Raw genomic sequence first — 18,846 nt, forward strand, 5'->3', positions numbered from 1 at the left:
GGGACTGAGTTGGAGACTGAGGTGTCATTGTAATTATATACTGAAAAATAAATATGAACACAACATTTAAAGTGTTGGTCCCATGTTTTCATGAGCTGAAATGAAATATAACGCACAAGAAGATAATTTCTCTCAAATTCTGTGTACACATTTGTACATCCCTATTAGTGAGCATTTCTCCTTTTCCAAGAGAATCCCTTCACCTGACATGTGGCATATCATGAAGATGTTTAAACAGCATAATCACTACACAGGTGCACCTTGTGCTGGGGACAATAAAAGTCCACTCTAAAATGTGCAGTTTTGTCACACAACACAATGCCACAGATGTCTCAAGTTTTGAGGGAGTGTGCAATTGGCATGTTGACTGCAGGAATGTCCACCAGAGCTGTTGCCAGAGAATTTAATGTTTATTTCTTTACCATAAGGCGCATCCATCATTGTTTTAGAGAATATGGAAGTACGTCCACCTGGCCTCACAACTGCAGACCACATGTAACCACGCCAGCCCAGGACTGCCACATCCGGCTTCTTCACCTGCGGGATTGTCTAAGAGCAGCCACCCAGACAGCTGATGAAACCACACACTGTCAGAAATCATCTCAGGGAAGCTCATCTGTGTGCTCGCTGTCCTCACCAGGGACTTAAACATGACTGCAGTTTGGCATCGTAACCGACGATGGAGAAGTGTGCTCTTCACGGATGACTCCCGGTTTCAATTGTACCAGGCAGACGACGGCGTCGTTTGGGCGAGCGGTTTGCTAACTCCAATGTTGTGAACAGAGTGCCCCGAGGTGGTGGGGTTATGGTATGAGCAGGCATTGCAATAGGTGCGTGTTGGTGGCAGGGAAGTCAGGCGCAGGAAAACAAACTTGGTATAAACGGAGTCGTTTAATAAGTGCTCATAAAACTCCAAAACCCAAAATATACAGAAAATAATGTACACTGCTCAAAAAAATAAAGGGAACACTAAAATAACACATCCTAGATCTGAATTATTGAAATATTCTTATTAAATAGTTTTTTCTTTACATAGTTGAATGTGCTGACAACAAAATCACACAAAATTATCAATGGAAATCAAATTTATCAACCCATGGAGGTCTGGATTTGGAGTCACACAAAATTAAAGTGGAAAACCACACTACAGGCTGATCCAACTTTGATGTAATGTCCTTAAAACAAGTCAAAATGAGGCTCAGTAGTGTGTGTGTGGCCTCCACGTGCCTGTATGACCTCCCTACAACGCCTGGGCATGCTCCTGATGAGGTTGCGGATGGTCTCCTGAGGGATCTCCTCCCAGACCTGGGCTAAAGCATCCGCCAACTCCTGGACAGTCTGTGGTGCAACGTGGATGGAGCGAAACATGATGTCCCAGATGTGCTCAATTGGATTCAAGTCTGGGGAACGGGCGGGCCAGTCCATAGCATCAATGCCTTCCTCTTGCAGGAACTGCTGACACACTCCAGCCACATGAGGTCTAGCATTGTCTTTCATTAGGAGGAACCCAGGGCCAACCGCACCAGCATATGGTCTCACAAGGGGTCTGAGGATCTCATCTCGGTACCTAATGGCATTCAGACTACCTCTGGCGAGCACATGGAGGGCTGTGCGGCCCCCCCCAAAGAAATGCCACCCCACACCATGACTGACCCATCGCCAAACCGGTCATGCTGGAGGATGTTGCAGGCAGCAGAACGTTCTCCACGGTGTCTCCAGACTGTCATGTCTGTCACATGTGCTCAGTGTGAACCTGCTTTCATCTGTGAAGAGCACAGGGCGCCAGTGGCGAATTTGCCAATCTTGGTGTTCTCTGGCAAATGCCAAACGTCCTGCACGGTGTTGGGCTGTAAGCACAACCCCCACCTGTGGACGTAGGGCCCTCATACCACCCTCATGGAGTCTGTTTCTGACAGTTTGAGCAGACACATGTACATTTGTGGCCCGCTGGAGGTCATTTTGCAGGGGTCTGGCAGTGCTCCTCCTGCTCCTCCTTGCACAAAGGCGGAGGTAGCGGTCCTGCTGCTGGGTTGTTGCCCTCCTACGGTCTCCTCCACGTCTCCTGATGTACTGGCCTGTCTCCTGGTAGCGCCTCCATGCTCTGGACACTACGCTGACAGACACAGCAAACCTTCTTGCCACAGCTCGCATTGATGTGCCATCCTGGATGAGCTGCACTACCTGAGCCACTTGTGTGGGTTGTAGACTCCGTCTCATGCTACCACTAGAGTGAAAGCACCGCCAGCATTCAAAAGTGACCAAAACATCAGCCAGGAAGCATAGGAACTGAGAAGTGGTCTGTGGTTATCACCTGCAGAACCACTCCTTTATTGGGGGAGGGGTCTTGCTAATTGCCTATAATTTCCACCTGTTGTCTATTCCATTTGCACAACAGCATGTGAAATTTATTGTCAATCAGTGTTGCTTCCTAAGTGGACAGTTGGATTTCACAGAAGTGTGATTGACTTGGAGTTACATTGTGTTTAAGTGTTCCCTTTATTTTTTTGAGCAGTGTAAGAGGGTTAAATACAATAAAACAATCTCCAACAAGGACATGAGGGTTAAATACACAACATGTAATTGATGGGATTGGAACCAGGTGTGAAGGAAGACAGACAAAACCAATGGAAAATGAAAAATGGATCAGTGATGGCTAGAAGGTCGGTGACGTCGACCGCCGAATACCGCCCAAACAAGGAGAGGGACCGACTTCGGCAGAAGTCGTGACAGGCATAAGCTACGGACAATGAACACAATTGCATTTGCTCAAGTTTCCGCTTGATAATGCACAGCCCCATGTTGCAAGGATCTGTACACAATTCCTAGAAGCTGAAAATGTCCCAGTTCTTCCATGGCCTGCATACTCACCAGACATGTCACCCATTTGAGCATGTTTGGGATGCTCTGGATCGACATGTACGAGAGCGTGTTTCAGTTCCAGCCTATATCCAGCAACTTCACACAGCCATTGAAGAGTGGAACAACATTCCAAAGGCCACAATCAACAGCCTGATCAACTCTATGCAAAGGAGATGTCACACTGCATCACGTGGTCACACCAGACACTGACTGATTTTCTGATCCACGCCCTTACCTGTTTTTTAAGGTATCTGTGACCAACAGATGAATATCTGTATTCTCAGTCATGTGAAATCCATAGATTAGGGCCTACTGAATTTCTTTCAATTGACACATTTTCTTATATGAACTGTAATTCAGTAAAATCTTTGAAATTGTTGCATGTTGCGTTTTTAGATTTTTGTTCAGTGTAGTTTTTATAGTTTGAGATGGATGAAGAAGTGATTGATAGAAAGGATATGGGAGTGTATGTTATTAAAAGTTTAGGGTCACTTGGGGTCCTTGTTTTTGAATGAAAAGCATTTTTTTTTTCATTTTTAAAATAACATCAAATTGATCAGAAATACAGTGTAGACATAGTTAATGTTGTAAATGACTATTGTAGCTGGAAACGGCATCATTTTTTAAATGGAATATCTACATAGTTGTACAGAGGCCCATTATCAGCAACCATCACTCCTGTGTTCCAAGATGCATCTGTTGGTCACAGATACATATCTGTATTCCCAGTCATGTGTAATCCATAGATTAGGGCCTGATGAATTTATTTAAATGGACTGATTTTCTTGTATGAACTGTAACTCAGTCAAATCTTTGAATTTGTTGCATTTTATATTTTTGTTCAGTGTATAATGCATACAAACCCAGCATAAAGGTTTCATATAATCTTTGTCAGGCAGTGGGCAGTCTATAGGAGATTGCGTGACAATGGAGGAGTATCCTGGCACTGAGTTTAACATACCAGTTACATGAGGTTCCCTCCCACAGCCGTGTGTGTGCGTGTGTGATTGGAATTTTGGTACCGTCTGTGCAATTCGACCTAAATTTTCCCAAACAATATGTGAAACTGTTTAGCGGTACAGACAGCGGTACCAGTGATTGTTATTCAAATGTAATGCCCCTTTCCCAATTGCAGGAAGAGATTTGATAGGCCCCAGCTCCCCAATGTGACTGTAACGTGAGTCTGGGCACACGCAAAGCGAGTGAAAGCTGGAGGAGAGGGAGGCCAGACCAGACCAGACCGTAATCATTACTACACAGCTCTCTGATATGAGAACCAGCTGTTGGCTGTCCTTTTGTTCTTATTTTTCTGCCCTCTTTTTCACTGAGCCTGGACCTATCCGCCTCCTCTTGCAGCCTCGCTGTCTGGACCTCGTCCCAAATAAACTGCCATGCGCTCGTGGCAACCAAATTTTGGGAAGCCGGGAGGCTGAGATTGGATACAAACACTGCCAGGCCACTGCACAGAATGGGCTGTCTGGCCCTTTATTTTCTAACTGTACAGACAGAATGAAGTAGGTTTATGATTGTTGATGCTCCCTGCTTTGTTGTCATTTCACCACTCTGAGCATTCCTATTTTCCCTGAATATAGCCGTATACTATTATTTTACTGTTTAGAGATACATTTTTTTCATTGTGGATTGTATCGAGAGTGTTTTTCAGAGATCCTTATTAGGAGACAAGGTGCTCCTGTTAGCTTTTCTCAAGTCACTGAGGTTTGTGATCCGGTTTACACTTCCCCTGCATGCTGATTGGCTGATGTACCTGTCCCAATGTCTCCCTTTGTTTCCCCATTATTAGCCTGTGTGTTTGCACAGCGTTTTTACTGTAAATCACCGTGGGAAACCAGGGCCTTTGCTGAGATTGTTGTTGGGAAGATTTCATGGGCAGCCCTCATGTTTTGAAGTGTCCTCCTGGGGACAAGTAAGGCAGCTCCCCATGCTTTTTGTCTGGGGCATGTTACCCGACCCTGGGCTTTATCCGCCCCCCTACGCTGGGGACATTTTTAAGGCCTGGTGCATGGAGCAGAGCCAACTCAAATAAAGACCTTCCAGTGTGCCCTTTGTCTACTCTGACAGCGGCTGCAGTGGCGTTGTTCACCGGCAGGCAGGCAGACAGACAGGCAGGCAGTGCTTCAACTGTTAGCTCAGGCTGTTCTGTTTGCACATGCCTGGCATTGATGGGCACGTCACCATGGGAACGGCCAGGGAGAAGGCCTTTTACTCGCCATTGCAGAGAGAGAAAAGGAGATGATAAACTAGCAAAGTGTCAAGTGAGAAAGTGGTGTGAAAACGTCTGTTTTTTCGGCATCAACTGTTCCTTTTCAAGGCAAACGCAAGCCACCATTGTAATCGTTCTTGTTTCTTTTGACTTTTAATCCTTATGCTAAATGTTGTTGTCCATACAACAAACCAATCCATTTTGAGACTTTCCCATAGAGATGTCAGAGGAGGGCTTTTGTTTGCAGTGTTGGACTTTTTGTTCTGTACAGCCTGTACAGATGGAAGTAGTACAGCACACATGATGAGGTCAGTGTGAGTTCAGTTCTGACACTCAGACCTGTCTGAACTACCTACGTCCTCTGATGAGGACATTCCTACAGCCTTAGAGGGGACAACTAACCAGGAACAGTCCATTACTTAGTTATTATATAATAATATTAGAAGTTAAGCACTTAGTTATTTTAGCTTTTTTTTGTATTTTACCCCCTTTTTCTCCCAATTTCAATTATGATCGTGTCTCATCACTGCAACTCCCCAATGGACTCGGGAGAGGTGAAGGTCGAGTCATGCGCCCTCTGAAACATGACCCGCCAAACCACGCTCATTAACACCCAGCTGCTTAACCCAGAAGCCAGCTGCACCAATGTGTCGGAGGAAACAATGTTCAACTGAAGACTGAAGTCAGCCTGCAGCCGCCCGGCCAGCCACAAGGAGTCGCTAGAGTGCGATGAACCAAGAAACCAAACCATAGTGAGGACACTGAGAACCAATCAGTGGGCAGCACGACTTGGCATCAGACTCTGTCCACTCTTAACTGGCAGAATGTTCCAGTGTGTATTTGGTGGTGTCTCGGCACCATATGCTCATATGTTCGTTCGTACATGTGTGAATTCAAAGGCTTATACATATCTTTATTATTATTTGAGTTGTTATTTCCACATCTTCACCTTTTTAAATGCATCCCTTTCTGGTCCAGAGAGAGTGAAACAGGGATTATATGGCCTACATACCCCTTGTCTGCCCCCATACAGTAGATCTCACTCCTTGGCTCAGGCCCTACTGTCAGGCCGCCAGACTCACACAGGCAAAGCTGTGGCCTGATGCTTCCATAAGTTTCAGCGTCCTCAGTAGATCCCTGAATAATGCCTACTGTCAGTGTTAATGGCAGCAGTTTAGCTGCTGGTCGATGGATCTTTAGGCTTCACCAGAGTCCTCTGAGTGAACATATTTTCTGTGTGTGCAGTGGTGGAAAAAGTACCCAATTGTCATTCTTGACTAAATGTAAAGATACCTTTTTAATAGAAAATGACCCAAGTGAAAGTCACCCAGTAAAATGCTACTTGAGTAAAAGTCTAAAAGTAGGGCCTCCCGAGTGGCCCAGTGGTCTAAGGCACTGCATCTCAGTGCCACTAGAGATTCTGGGTTCGAGTCCAGGCTCTGTCGCAGCCGGCCGAGACCGGGAGACCCATGGGGCGTCGTCCGGGTTGGGGAAGGGTTTGGCCGGCAGGAATGTCCTTGTCCCATCGCGCACTAAAGACTCTTGTGGCGGGCCGGAAGCAGTGCACGCTGACAGTCGCCAGGTGTATGGTGTTTCCTCTGACACATTGGTGTGGCTGGCTTCTGGGTTAAATGGGCATTGGGTCAAGAAGCAGTGTGGCTTGGTTGGGTTGTGTTTCGGAGGACGCATGGCTCTCGACCTTCGCCTCTCCCGAGTCCGTACGGTATTTGCAGCAATGAGACAAGACTGTAACTACCAATTGGATACCACGAAATTTGGGTGAAAATACAAAAAAATACTAATAAAAAAGCTAAAATAAAGTAAAAGTATAAATAATTTCACATTCCTTATATTAAGCAAACCAGAAAGCACACTTTTCTTGTTTTTTCATTTAAGGATAGCGAGTACTTTTGGGTGTCAGGGAAAATGTAGGGAGTAAAAAGTACATTATTCTTATTTAGGAATGTAGGAATATAGTAAGTAAATTACAGATACCCCAAAAAACTGCTTAAGTAGAACTTCAAAGTATTTATACTTAAGTACTTTACACCAATGTGTGTGCGCGCCAGTGTGTATGTGTGAGTGCCTTCTTGGTTTTGTTGTGTTTTGATCTAACCGCAGTCTCTTCTCCTGAAATGCAGAGGAATCTTCTTGGACACAATCCTGCCACGCTATGATGTCAATGGAGTGAGACCGCCGATTGGCCAGAGGACAAGGCTAAGCAAAGGGGATATCACACAGGCACGCAAACTCTACAAGTGTTCCAGTAAGAACAGCACAATATTTGTAAACAATATTTTGAATGAGTTCAACATACATGTTGGTGTAGAGTTGATACATACCATATGGTAGATATTAAACAATAGGCTTATGAAGTTGAGATAATATTGCATAATGGACATAATATAGTGCTTGCTGTTGCTTTAGCTTACTGCTGGGAGTGAGATTGTATTTTTTTCGTGTCTCATCACAGAGTGAATACTGAAAACACTTTGTTTTCTGAGGTCTTTTACTGTACATTGGATGGAAAAAGTTGAGCATTTAGCATTGATGTGGCGTGGTTCCCTGGCAGTGGAGGCTGCTGATGGGAGGACAGCTCATAATAATGGCTGGAATGGAGTTCATGGAATGGCATGAAAACATGGTTTTCATGGGTTTGATACCATTCCATTATACTCCATTCCAGCCATTATTATGAGCCGTTCTTCCCTCAGCAGCCTCCACTGTTCCCTGGCTATGGTTGCTGTGACTTCCCCGGGCCAGGAGAAGGAGTGTAAACAGTGCCCTGGGACAGGAAGTTTGTCATCACTCTTTCCCAGATAGACCCAGAAGAACAGCTGGTTTCAAGAGGACAATGACTAGAATGATGGCTAGGAATCAACACTCTGTTCTTAGGATCCAGAGATCACAACATTTACAATGTAAACTGAATACATACAGTTGAAGTCGGAAGTTTATAGACACTTTAGCCAAATATTTTTAAACTCAGTTTTTCACAATTCCTGACATTTAATACTAGTAAAAATTCCCTTTCTTAGGTCAGTTAGGATCACCACTTTATTTTAAGAACGTGAAATGTCAGAATAATAGTGGAGAATGATTTATTTCAGCTTTTATTTATTTATTTCATCACATTGCCAGTGGGTCAGAAGTTTACATACACTCAATTAGTATTTGGTAGCATTGCCTTTAAATTGTTTAACTTGGGTCAAACATTTTGGGTAGCCTTCCACAAGCTTCCCACAATAAGTTGGGTGAATTTTGGCCCATTTCTCCTGGCAGAGCTGGTGTAACTGAATCAGATTTGTAGGCCTCCTTGCTCACACAAGCTTTTTCAGTTCTGCCCACAAATCTTCTATATGATTGTGGTCAGGGCTTTGTGATGGCCACTCCAATACCTTGACTTTGTTGTCCTTAAGCCATTTTGCCACCACTTTGGAAGTATGCTTGGGGTCATTATCTATTTGGAAGACCCATTTGCGACCAAGCTTTAACTTCCTGGCTGTCTTGAGATGTTGCTTCAATATATCCATATAATTGTCCGCCTCATGCCATCTATTTTGTGAAGTGCACCAGTCCCTCCTGCAGAAAAGCACCCCCACGACATGATGCTGCCACCCCCGTGCTTCCCAGTTGGGATGGTGTTCTTCGGCTTGCAAGCATCCCCCTTTTTCCTCGAAACATAACGATGGTCATTATGGCCAAACAGTTATATTTTTGTTTCATCAGACCAGAGGATATTTCTCCAAAAAGTACGATCTTTGTCCTCATGTGCAGTTGCAAACCGTAGTCTGGCTTTTTTTATGGCGGTTTTGGAGCAGTGGCTTCTTCCTGGCTGAACGGCCTTTCAAGTTATGTCGATATAGGACTCGTTTTACTGTGGATATCTATACCTTTACCTGTTTCCTCCAGCATCTTCACAAGGTCCTTTGCTGTTGTTCTGGGATTGATTTGCACTTTTCGCACCAAAGTATGTTCAACTCTCCTTCCTGAGCGTTATGACGGCTGCATGGTCCCATGGTGTTTATACTTGCATACTATTGTTTTTACAAATTAACATGGTACCTTCAGGCATTTGGAAATTGCTCCCAGGGATGAACCAGACTTGTGGAGGTCTACACATTTTGTGCTGATTTCTTTTGATTTTCCCATGATGTCAAGCAGAGGCACTGAAAGTTGAAAGTAGGCCTTGAAATACATCCACATGTACACCTCCAATTGACTCAAATTATGTCAATTCGCCTATCAGAAGCTTCTAAAGCCATGACATAATTTTCTGCCATTTTCCAAGCTGTTTAGAGGCACAGTTGACTTAGTGTATGTAATCTTCTGATCCACTGGAATTGTGATACAGTGAATTATAAGTGAAATAATCTGTATGTAAACAATTGTTGGAAAAATGACTTGTGTCATGCACAAAGTAGATGTCTCAACCGACTTGCAAAACTATAGTTTGTTAACAAGAAATTTGTGGAGTGGTTGAAAAACAAGTGTTAATGACCCCAACCTAAGTTTATTTAAACTTCCGACTTCAACTGTACATGTAGGTGTTGGAAACTAAAACAAACCCTCCTGGCGCTTTACTAGTAGTTCCGTTGGTCTTTAGAAATCCTTTTTTGAAGGCTGAACGGACAAAAACATTCACAAGTTTGAAATAGTCATTAAAAAAATAAAGATGATGCCAGTGTGTTAATTGTGGCTCAGAGAGGGACAACGGGGTTTGTCAGAACCACATTAAAGCTAAGTGAATAAACAGCATACTGCTGACCAGAACTGGACCGCTGAATGTGGTTTTATTTGGGGCAATCATCCGTCTTGACCATAAATGGTTCAGAGGGGTGGGGCTGGTTGAATGGGTGTGTTATGTGTCTTTCCCAGTGATTAACTCCGTCTCAGTGGAACAGGAGAGAGTAGATGATGTGGCGCACAGCGCAGCACAGGGGATGCAGCTAGGAGGGAGTCTCTGTCTGTTTTCCTGGTGCGGTGGATCCTCATTCATACAGCATTCCTGGGAGCATTTGTCATATCCCAGTGTGCTTGTTAATGGTTTAGTATCAGCATACCTTATTAGACAGATCTCTCGCCTCCTCTTTATATGCTCACACAGGTTTGGAGGGAGTCAATGAACGGTAACTGTTGGGGGAGATATTTTTCTTTCTCCCACTGAAAGAAAAATAATCTAGGTTAGATTACTCGTTGGTTATTACTGCATTGTCGGAACTAGAAGCACAAGCATTTCGCTACACTAACATTAACATCTGCTAACCATGTGTATGTGACCAATAAAATGTGATTTGATTTGAAGCAGAGGAAGGTGAAGTGAGCAGGGAAGTAATATCTGAGGTTTGTGTCCTAGAGACAGTACTTATATGCTTTCATGCTTTTTCCTCTCCTCTGTTGATCAGTGAGTAGAAAGCTTCCAAGGTCTGTTCAGTTCCCCTAGAGCCAGTTTTTCACAAACATTTTATAGTCCTGTACCCCTTCAAACATTCAACCTCCAGCTGCGTACCCCCTCTCGCACCACGTTCAGCGCGCTCTCGAATGTTGTTTTTAGCCATCATTGTAAGCCTTCCACACACACATTATACGATACATTTGTTAAACATAAGAAAGAGTGTGAGTTTTTGTCACAACCTGGCTTGTGGGAAGTGACAAAGAGCTCTTATAGGACCAGGACACAAACAATAATATAATAATCAATAATTTTGCTCTTTATTTAACCATCTTACATATAAAACCTTATTTGTTCATTGAAAATTGTGAGTAACTCACCACAGGTTAATGAGAAGGGTGTGCTTGAAAGGACGCTCATAACTCTGCAATGTTGGGTTGTATTGGGAGAGAGTCTGTCTTAAATCATTTCCCACACACAGTCTGTGCCTGTATTTAGTTTTCATGCTAGTGAGGGCCGAGAATCCACTCTCACATAGACACGTAGTTGCAAAGGGCATCAGTGTCTTAACAGCACGATTTGCCAAGGCAGGATACTCTGAGCGCAGCCCAATCCATAAATCTGACAATAACTTCTGATTAAATTAAATTTTCACAGAAGCACTGTTGCAATTTCGATGAAGCTCTTTTGTTCAGATCTCGGTAAGTGGACTGGAGGGAGGACATGAAAAGGATAAAAAATCCAGTTTGTGTCGTCCGTTTCGGGAAAGTACCTGCGTAATTGCGCACCCAACTTATTCAGGTGCGTCGCTACAGTTGAAGTCGGAGGTTGACATACACTTAGGTTGGAGTCAATTAAACTTGTTTTTCAACCACTCCACAAATTTCTTGTTAACAAACTATAGTTTTGGCAAGTCGGTTAGAACATCTACTTTGTGCATGAAACAAGTCATTTTTCCAACAATTGTTTACAGACAGATTATTTAACATACACTAAGTTGACTGTGCCTTCTAAACAGCTTGGAAAATTCCAGAAAATGATGTCATGGCTTTAGAAGCTTCTGATAGGCTAATTGGCATAATTTGAGTCAATTGGAGGTGTACCTGTGGATGTATTTCAAGGCCTACCTTCAGATTCAGTGCCTCTTTGCTTGACATCATGGGAAAATCCAAAGAAATCAGCCAAGACCTTAGAAAAAACATTGTAGACCTCCACAAGTTTGGTTCATCCTTGGGAGCAATTTCCAAACGCCTGAAGGTACCATGTTCATCTGTACCAACAATAGTACGCAAGTATAAACACAATGGGACCACGCAGCCGCCATAACGCTCTGGAAGATGACACGTTCTGTCTCCTAGAGTTGAACGTACTTTCGTGTGAAAAGTGCAGATCAATCCCAGAACAACAGCAAAGGACCTTGTGAAGCTGCTGGAGGAAACCGGTATAAAAGTATATATCCACAGTAAAATGAGTCCTATATCGACATAACCTGAAAGGCCGCTCAGCCAGGAAGAAGCCACTGCTCCAAAACTGCCATTAAAAAAAGCCAGATTACGGTTTGCAACTGCACATGCGGACAAAGATGGTACTTTTTTGGAGAAATGTCCTCTGGTCTGATGAAAAAAAAAATAGAACTGTTTGGCCATAATGACCATCGTTATGTTTGGAGGAAAAAGGGGGAGGCTTGCAACCCGAAGAACACCATCCCAACCGTGAAGCACGAGGGTGGCAGCATCATGTTGTGGGGGTGCTTTTCTGCAGGAGGGACTGGTGCACTTCACAAAATAAATGGCATCATGAGGAGGAAAATGTATGTGGATATATTGAAGCAACATCTCAAGTCAGGAAGTTAAAGCTTGGTCGCAAATGGGTCTTCCAAATAGATAATGACCCCAAGCATACTTCCAAAGCTGTGGCAAAATGGCTTAAGGACAACCAAGTCCAGGTATTGGAGTGTTCATCACAAAGCCCCGCACCCCACCATAACCCTGTCTGTACATTATGTACTGATTCTATTCTTCCGCGCACAGAAATCTGCTCCTTTTAATCTCTGTCCCCAACGCACTAGACGACCAGTTTTAATAGCCTTTAGCCGTACCATCATCCTACTCCTCCTCTGTTCCTCAGGTGATGTGGAGGTTAACCCAGGCCCTGCATGTCCCCAGGCATTCTCATTTGTTGACTTCTGTAACCGAAAAAGCCTTGTTTTCATGCATGTTAACATCAGAAGCCTCCTCCCTAAGTTTGTTTTACTCACTGCTTTAGCACACTCCTCCAACCCTGATATCCTTGCCGTGTCTGAATCCTGGCTTCGGAATGCCACCAAAAATTCAGAGATTTCCATACCTAACTACAACATTGTCCGTCAAGATTGAACTGCCAAAGGGGGAGGAGTTGCAATCTACTCCAGAGATGGCCCGCAAAGTTCTGTCATACTTTCCAGGTCTATGCCCAAACAGTTTGAGCTTCTAATTTTCAAAATGAATTGCTCCAGAAATAAGTCTCTCACTGATATAGACCCCTCTCAGCTCCCAGCTGTGCTCTGGACACCATACCATCTTCAAAGGGGGTGACACTCTAGGCCCAAACTGTTATAGACCTATATCCATCCTGCCCTGCCTTTCTAAATTCTTCGACTTTAAACAGATCACTGACCATTTTGAATCCCACCGGACCTTCTCCGCTGTGCAATCCGGTTTTCGAGCCCGTCACGGGTGTACCTCGGCCATGCTCAAGGTACTAAACAATATCATAACCGCCATCGATAAGACAGTACTGTGCAGCCATCTTCATCGACCTGGCCAAGGCTTTCCACTCTGTCAATCACCGTATTCTTATCGCCAGACTCAACAGCCTTAGCTTCTCAACTGCCTCGCCTGGTTTACCAACTTCTCAGAGTTCAGTGTGTCAAATCAGAGGGCCTGTTGTCCGGACCTCTGGCAGTCTCTGTGAGGGTTGCATAGGGTTCAATTCTCGGGCCGACTCTTTTCTCTGTATATATCAACAATGTCGCTCTTGCTGTGGGTGATTCCCTGATCCACCTCTACTCATACGATACCATTCTGTATACATATGGCCCTTCTTTGGACACTGTGTTAACTAACCTCCAAACGAGCTTCAATGCTCTTAAACGCTAGTAAACCAAATGCATGATTTTCAACCATTCGCTGCCCGCACCCGCCCGCCCGACTAGCATCACTACTCTGGACGGTTCTGACTTTGAATATGTGGACAACTACAAATAACTAGGTGTCTGCCTAGACTGTAAACTCTCCTTCCAGACTCATATTAAACATCTCCAATCCAAAAGAAAATCTAGAATCGGCTTCCTATTTCGCAACAAAACCTCCTTCACTCACGCAGCCAAACATACCCTCGTAAAACTGACTACCCTACCGATTATCGACTTCGACGATGTCATTTACAAAATAGCTTCCAATACTCTACTCATTAAACTGGAAGGCAGTATATCACAGTGCCACCCGTTTTGTCACCAAAGCCCCTTATACCACCCACCACTGCGACCTGTATGCTCTAGTCGGCTGGCCCTCGCTACATATTCGTCGCCAGACCCACTGGCTCCAGGTCATCTTTAAGTTTATGCTAGGTAAAGCTCCACCTTATCTCAGCTCACTGGTCATGATAACAACACCTACCCGTAGCGCGCGCTCCAGCATGTATATCTCACTGATCATCTCCAAAGCCAACACCTCGTTTGGCCGCCTTTCCTTCCAGGTCACTGCTGCCAATGACTGGAAAGAATTGCAAAAATCGCTGAAGCTGGAGACTTATATTCCCCTCATTAACTTTATAGATCATCTATCTGAGCGGCTAACTGATCGCTGCAGCTGTACATAGCCCATCTGTAAATAGCCCACCCAATCTACATACCTCATCCCCGTATTGTTTTTATTTACTTTTCTGCTCTGTTGCACACCAGTATTTCTACTTGCACATCATCATCTGCTCATCTATCACTCCAGTGTTCATTTGCTAAATTGTAATTACTTCGCTACTATGGCCTATTTATTGTCTTACCACCTCACGCCATTTGCACACAATGTGTATATAGACTTTTAAAAATTGTGTTATTGACTGTACGCTTGTTTATTCCATGTGGAACTCTGTGTTGCTGTATGTGTCGCACTGCTTTGCTTTATCTTGGCCAGGTCACAGTTTTAAATGAGAACTTGTTCTCAACTAGCATACCTGGTTAAATAAAGGTGAAAAAATAACTCAATCCTATCGAAAATTTGTGGGCAGACCTGAAAAAGTATGTGCTAACAAGGAGGCCTACAAATCTGACTCAGTTTAACCAGCTCTGTCAGAAGGAATGGGCTGAAATTCACCCAACATATTGTGGGAAGCTTGTGGAAGGCTACCCAAAACGTTTGACGTTGACAAGTTTTAAACAATTTAAAGGCAATGCTACCAAATACTAAGTGTATGTAAACTTCTGACCCACTGGAAATGTGATGGAAAAAAATTTAAGCTGAAATAAATTATTCTTTCTGCTATTATTCTGACATTTCACCTTCTTAAAATAAAGTGGTGATCCTAATTTTTACTAGGATTAAATGTCAGGGATTGTGAAACACTTTAGCCAAATACATTTAAACTCAGTTTATGTAAACTTCCGACTTCAACTGTATATCACATTTGACATTGTCTGTAAGCTTGAGTTCATTTGCACACAAAACAATCATACAATGATGGCAAGACCTGCGTGTTGTCCTTGTTAATGCAGGAAGAGAAGAGCTCCAACTTCTTAATCATAGCATAAATTTTGTCCCTCACATCGAATATAGTTGCGGAGAGTCCCTGTAATCCTAGATTCAGTTCATTCAGGCGAGAAAAAACATCACCCAGATAGGCCAGTTGTGTGAGAAACTCGTCATCATGCAAGCGGTCAAACAACTGAAAATTATGGTCAGTAAAGAAAACTTTAAGCTTGTCTAACAATTCATAAAAACGTGCCGATACTTTGCCCCTTGATGACCAGCGCACTTCTGTATGTTGTAAAAGCATTACATGGTCGCTGCCCATATCATTGCATGGTGCAGAAAATATACGAGAGTTCAGGGGCCTTGCTTTAACAAAGTTAACCATTTTCACTGTCGTGTCCAAAAAGTATTTCAAGCTGTCAGGCATTCCCTTGTCATCAAGAGCCTCTCGGTGGATACTGCAGTGTACCCAAGTGGTGTCGGGAGCAACTGCTTGCACACGCGTTACCACTTGTGTCTCCCTGTCATGGATTTTGCAGATACCAACACATCTTGACCACCAAAGTCCATTTGATGTCACAAATCTGTTCAGTACTTTAAAAATATCCTCTCCTGTTGTCCTGGTTTCCAGTGATTTGCAGGAGAGGATGTCTTCCTTAATTGACCCCCCATAAACATAATGGACATATACCAGGAGGTATGCCTGGCCCGCCACGTCTGTTGACCCATCCTGCTGTAAGGCATATAATTCACTGGCTTGTATGTGAAGCAGTAATTGTTTCAAAACATCTCCTGTCATGTCACTGATGCGTCATGAAACAGTGTTGTTTGATGAAGGCATTGTCTGTATAGTTTCTTTGACCTTTTCCCAGTCCTATCTGCAACAGCAGGAAGAATCAAGTCTTCCACAATAGTATGGGGCTTGCCTGTCCTAGCCACTCGGTAGCACACCATATAAGACACTTCTAGCCCCTTCTTATTAATGTTATCTGTTGCTTTTATACATGTCATCTTATTTTTCAAATGGGCATGTTTTCTTTCTAAATGTCTGCACAAGACTGAAGGTTTCATCAAGTTGTTAGATAGTACTTTTGCACATATAACACATTGGCTGAGGAAAGGCACTACTCCCAATATAAGTGAACCCCAAATCAATGTTGTTCTCATCATATTTGCACCTCTTCGATGGTCCAACGTCCCTGTCTGTTGTTCGGTGCTTTCCCGGGTAAAGGGGCAGTAGCTCTTCGGCTGCATCAGAGCCACAACTGTCAGTGTCCATGCTATCTGGGCTAACAACAAATGTAGAATTACTGATGCTAGCATTAGATGTTCTCGTGGAAGCAGAACAACTTGTGTCATTGACAGCTGCAGGTGTAGTATGTGTCTCTATGGACACGGGCCTTACTAAATGGACTGTTTGAAAATGTGAAGAAATTACATTTTTAATATTTTATTGTATTTTTAAATGTGAATCACATTTTTAGTTGGCATAACCCCAATGGCATTGTGCGTACCCCAGTATGGGAATACTTGCCCTAGAGCACTGTCCCCCTAAGCCATGCGTGCTGGTTGGAATTAACCACTGTAGCACAGTTGGTTTAGCCAGTTGTCCATGGGGAGGCTTGACTACCAGAATGTACATTATGTATTACGTCTCCCAGAGGGTTGGGTTATTTATAGTAAGCCAGGTTTATTTTGAGACGATGTACAGAGGATGTGTCTCATACTGTTTTCTGCTATCGCTTCTCATCATCTGGAAGAGGTTGAATATCATCACGATCAGCAGATGTGCCTCTGAACATGAAAGAGTTGGCCTCCTCTTAAGATTCAGGATTATACAGTGCCTAAACAAAGTATTCATACCCCTTATTCCACATTTTGTTTTGTTACAGCCTGAATTCAAAATGGAGTAAAAATAATAATAATTCTCACCCTTCTACACACATTACCCCATAATGACAAAGTTAAAACATGTTTTTAGGAGGTTTTAGCAAATGTATTGAAAATTAAATACAGAAATATATAATTTGTATAAGTATTCACACAAAGGTGAATCTGCCTCCCAGTGTCTGCTGGAAAGCAGACTGAACCAGGTTTTCCTCTAGGATTTTGCCTGTGCTTGTAGCTGTATTCCATTTCCTTTTATTATGAAACACTCCCTATTCCTTGTCGATGACAAGCATACCCATAACATGATGTAGCCACCACCATGCTTGAAAATATGAAGTGTGGTAATCAGTTATGTGTTGTGTTGGATTTGCCCCAAACACAACGTTTTGTATTTGGGACAGAAAGTTAATTTCTAGGCCACATGTTTTGCAGTTTTACTTTAGTGTCTTATTGTAAACAGGATGCATGTTTTGGAATATTTTTATTCTGTACAGGCTTCTTTCTTTTCAATATGTCATCTAGGTTAATATTATGGTAGCTACAATGTTGATCCATCCTCACTTTCCTCCTTTCACAGCGATTAAACTCTGTAACTGTTTTAAAGTCACCAAACAAGAAACCACTCACCCAGAGGCGGCGCTCCCAGTGGCCGGAGACTTTAATGCAGGGAAACTTAAATCAGTTCTACCAAATTTCCATCAATATGTTAAATGTGCAACCAGAGGGAAATAAATTCAAAATCACTTGTACTCCACACACAGAGATGCGTACAAAGCTCTCCCTCGCCCTCCATTTGGTAAATCCGACCACAACTCCATCCTTCTGGTCCCTGCTTACAAGCAAAAATTAAAGCAGGAAGCACCGGTGACTCGGTCTATAAAAAAGTGGTCAGATGAAGCAGATGCTAAACTACAGGACTGTTTTGCTATCACACACTGGAACATGTTCCAGGATTCTTCCAATGGCATTGAGGAGTACACCACATCAGTCACTGGCTTTATCAATAAGTGCATTGAGGATGTCGTCCCCACAGTGACTGTATGTACATACCCCTCGTCTTATGTGACAGGGCTGGCAAACTATTACAGACTACAAAGGGAAGCACAGCTGCGAGCCACCCAGTGACACGAGCCTACCAGACGAGCTAAATCACTTCTATACTCACTTCGAGGCAAGAAACACCGAGGCATGCATGAGAGCATCAGCTGTTCCCGGACGACTGTGTGATCACACTCTCCATAGCCGACGTGAGTAAGACCTTTTAAAACAGGTCAACGTACACAAGGCTGCAGGGCCAGACAGATTACCAGGACGTGTGCTCCGGGCATAATGCTGACCAACCGGCAGGTGCCTTCACTGACATTTTCAACATGGCCCTGATTGAGTCTGTAATACCAACATGTTTCAAGCAGACCACAATAGTCCCTGTGCCCAAGAACACAAAGGCAACCTGCCTAAATGACACAGACCCAGAGCACTCACGTCTGTAGCCATAAAGTGCTTTGAAAGGTTGGTAATGGCTCACATCAACACTATTATCCCAGAAACCCTAGACCCACTCCAATTTGCATAACACACAAACAGATCCACAGATGATGCAATCTCTATTACACTCCACACTGCCATTTCCCACCTGGACAAAGGGAACACCTATGTGAGAATGCTGTTCATTGACTACAGCTCAGCGTTCAACACCATAGTACCCTCAAAGCTCATCACTAAGCTAAGGGGCGGCAGGGTAGCCTTGTGGTTAGAGTGTT

General features: G+C 43.6%; 1 protein-coding gene across 1 annotated transcript in view; it reads left to right on the plus strand.

Moving 5' to 3' along the window:
- The window catches only part of bmp1a (bone morphogenetic protein 1a), a 54,118-nt gene that overhangs the window by 22,315 nt on the left and 12,957 nt on the right, over positions 1-18,846 (plus strand). The window contains exon 7 of the mRNA XM_024438804.2: positions 7,222-7,346. Within this exon, the coding sequence (XP_024294572.1) occupies positions 7,222-7,346 (125 nt within the window). The remainder of the gene's footprint in view (positions 1-7,221; positions 7,347-18,846) is intronic.

Source organism: Oncorhynchus tshawytscha, linkage group LG12 (assembly GCF_018296145.1).
Source record: "Oncorhynchus tshawytscha isolate Ot180627B linkage group LG12, Otsh_v2.0, whole genome shotgun sequence".
NCBI lineage: Eukaryota > Metazoa > Chordata > Actinopteri > Salmoniformes > Salmonidae > Oncorhynchus > Oncorhynchus tshawytscha.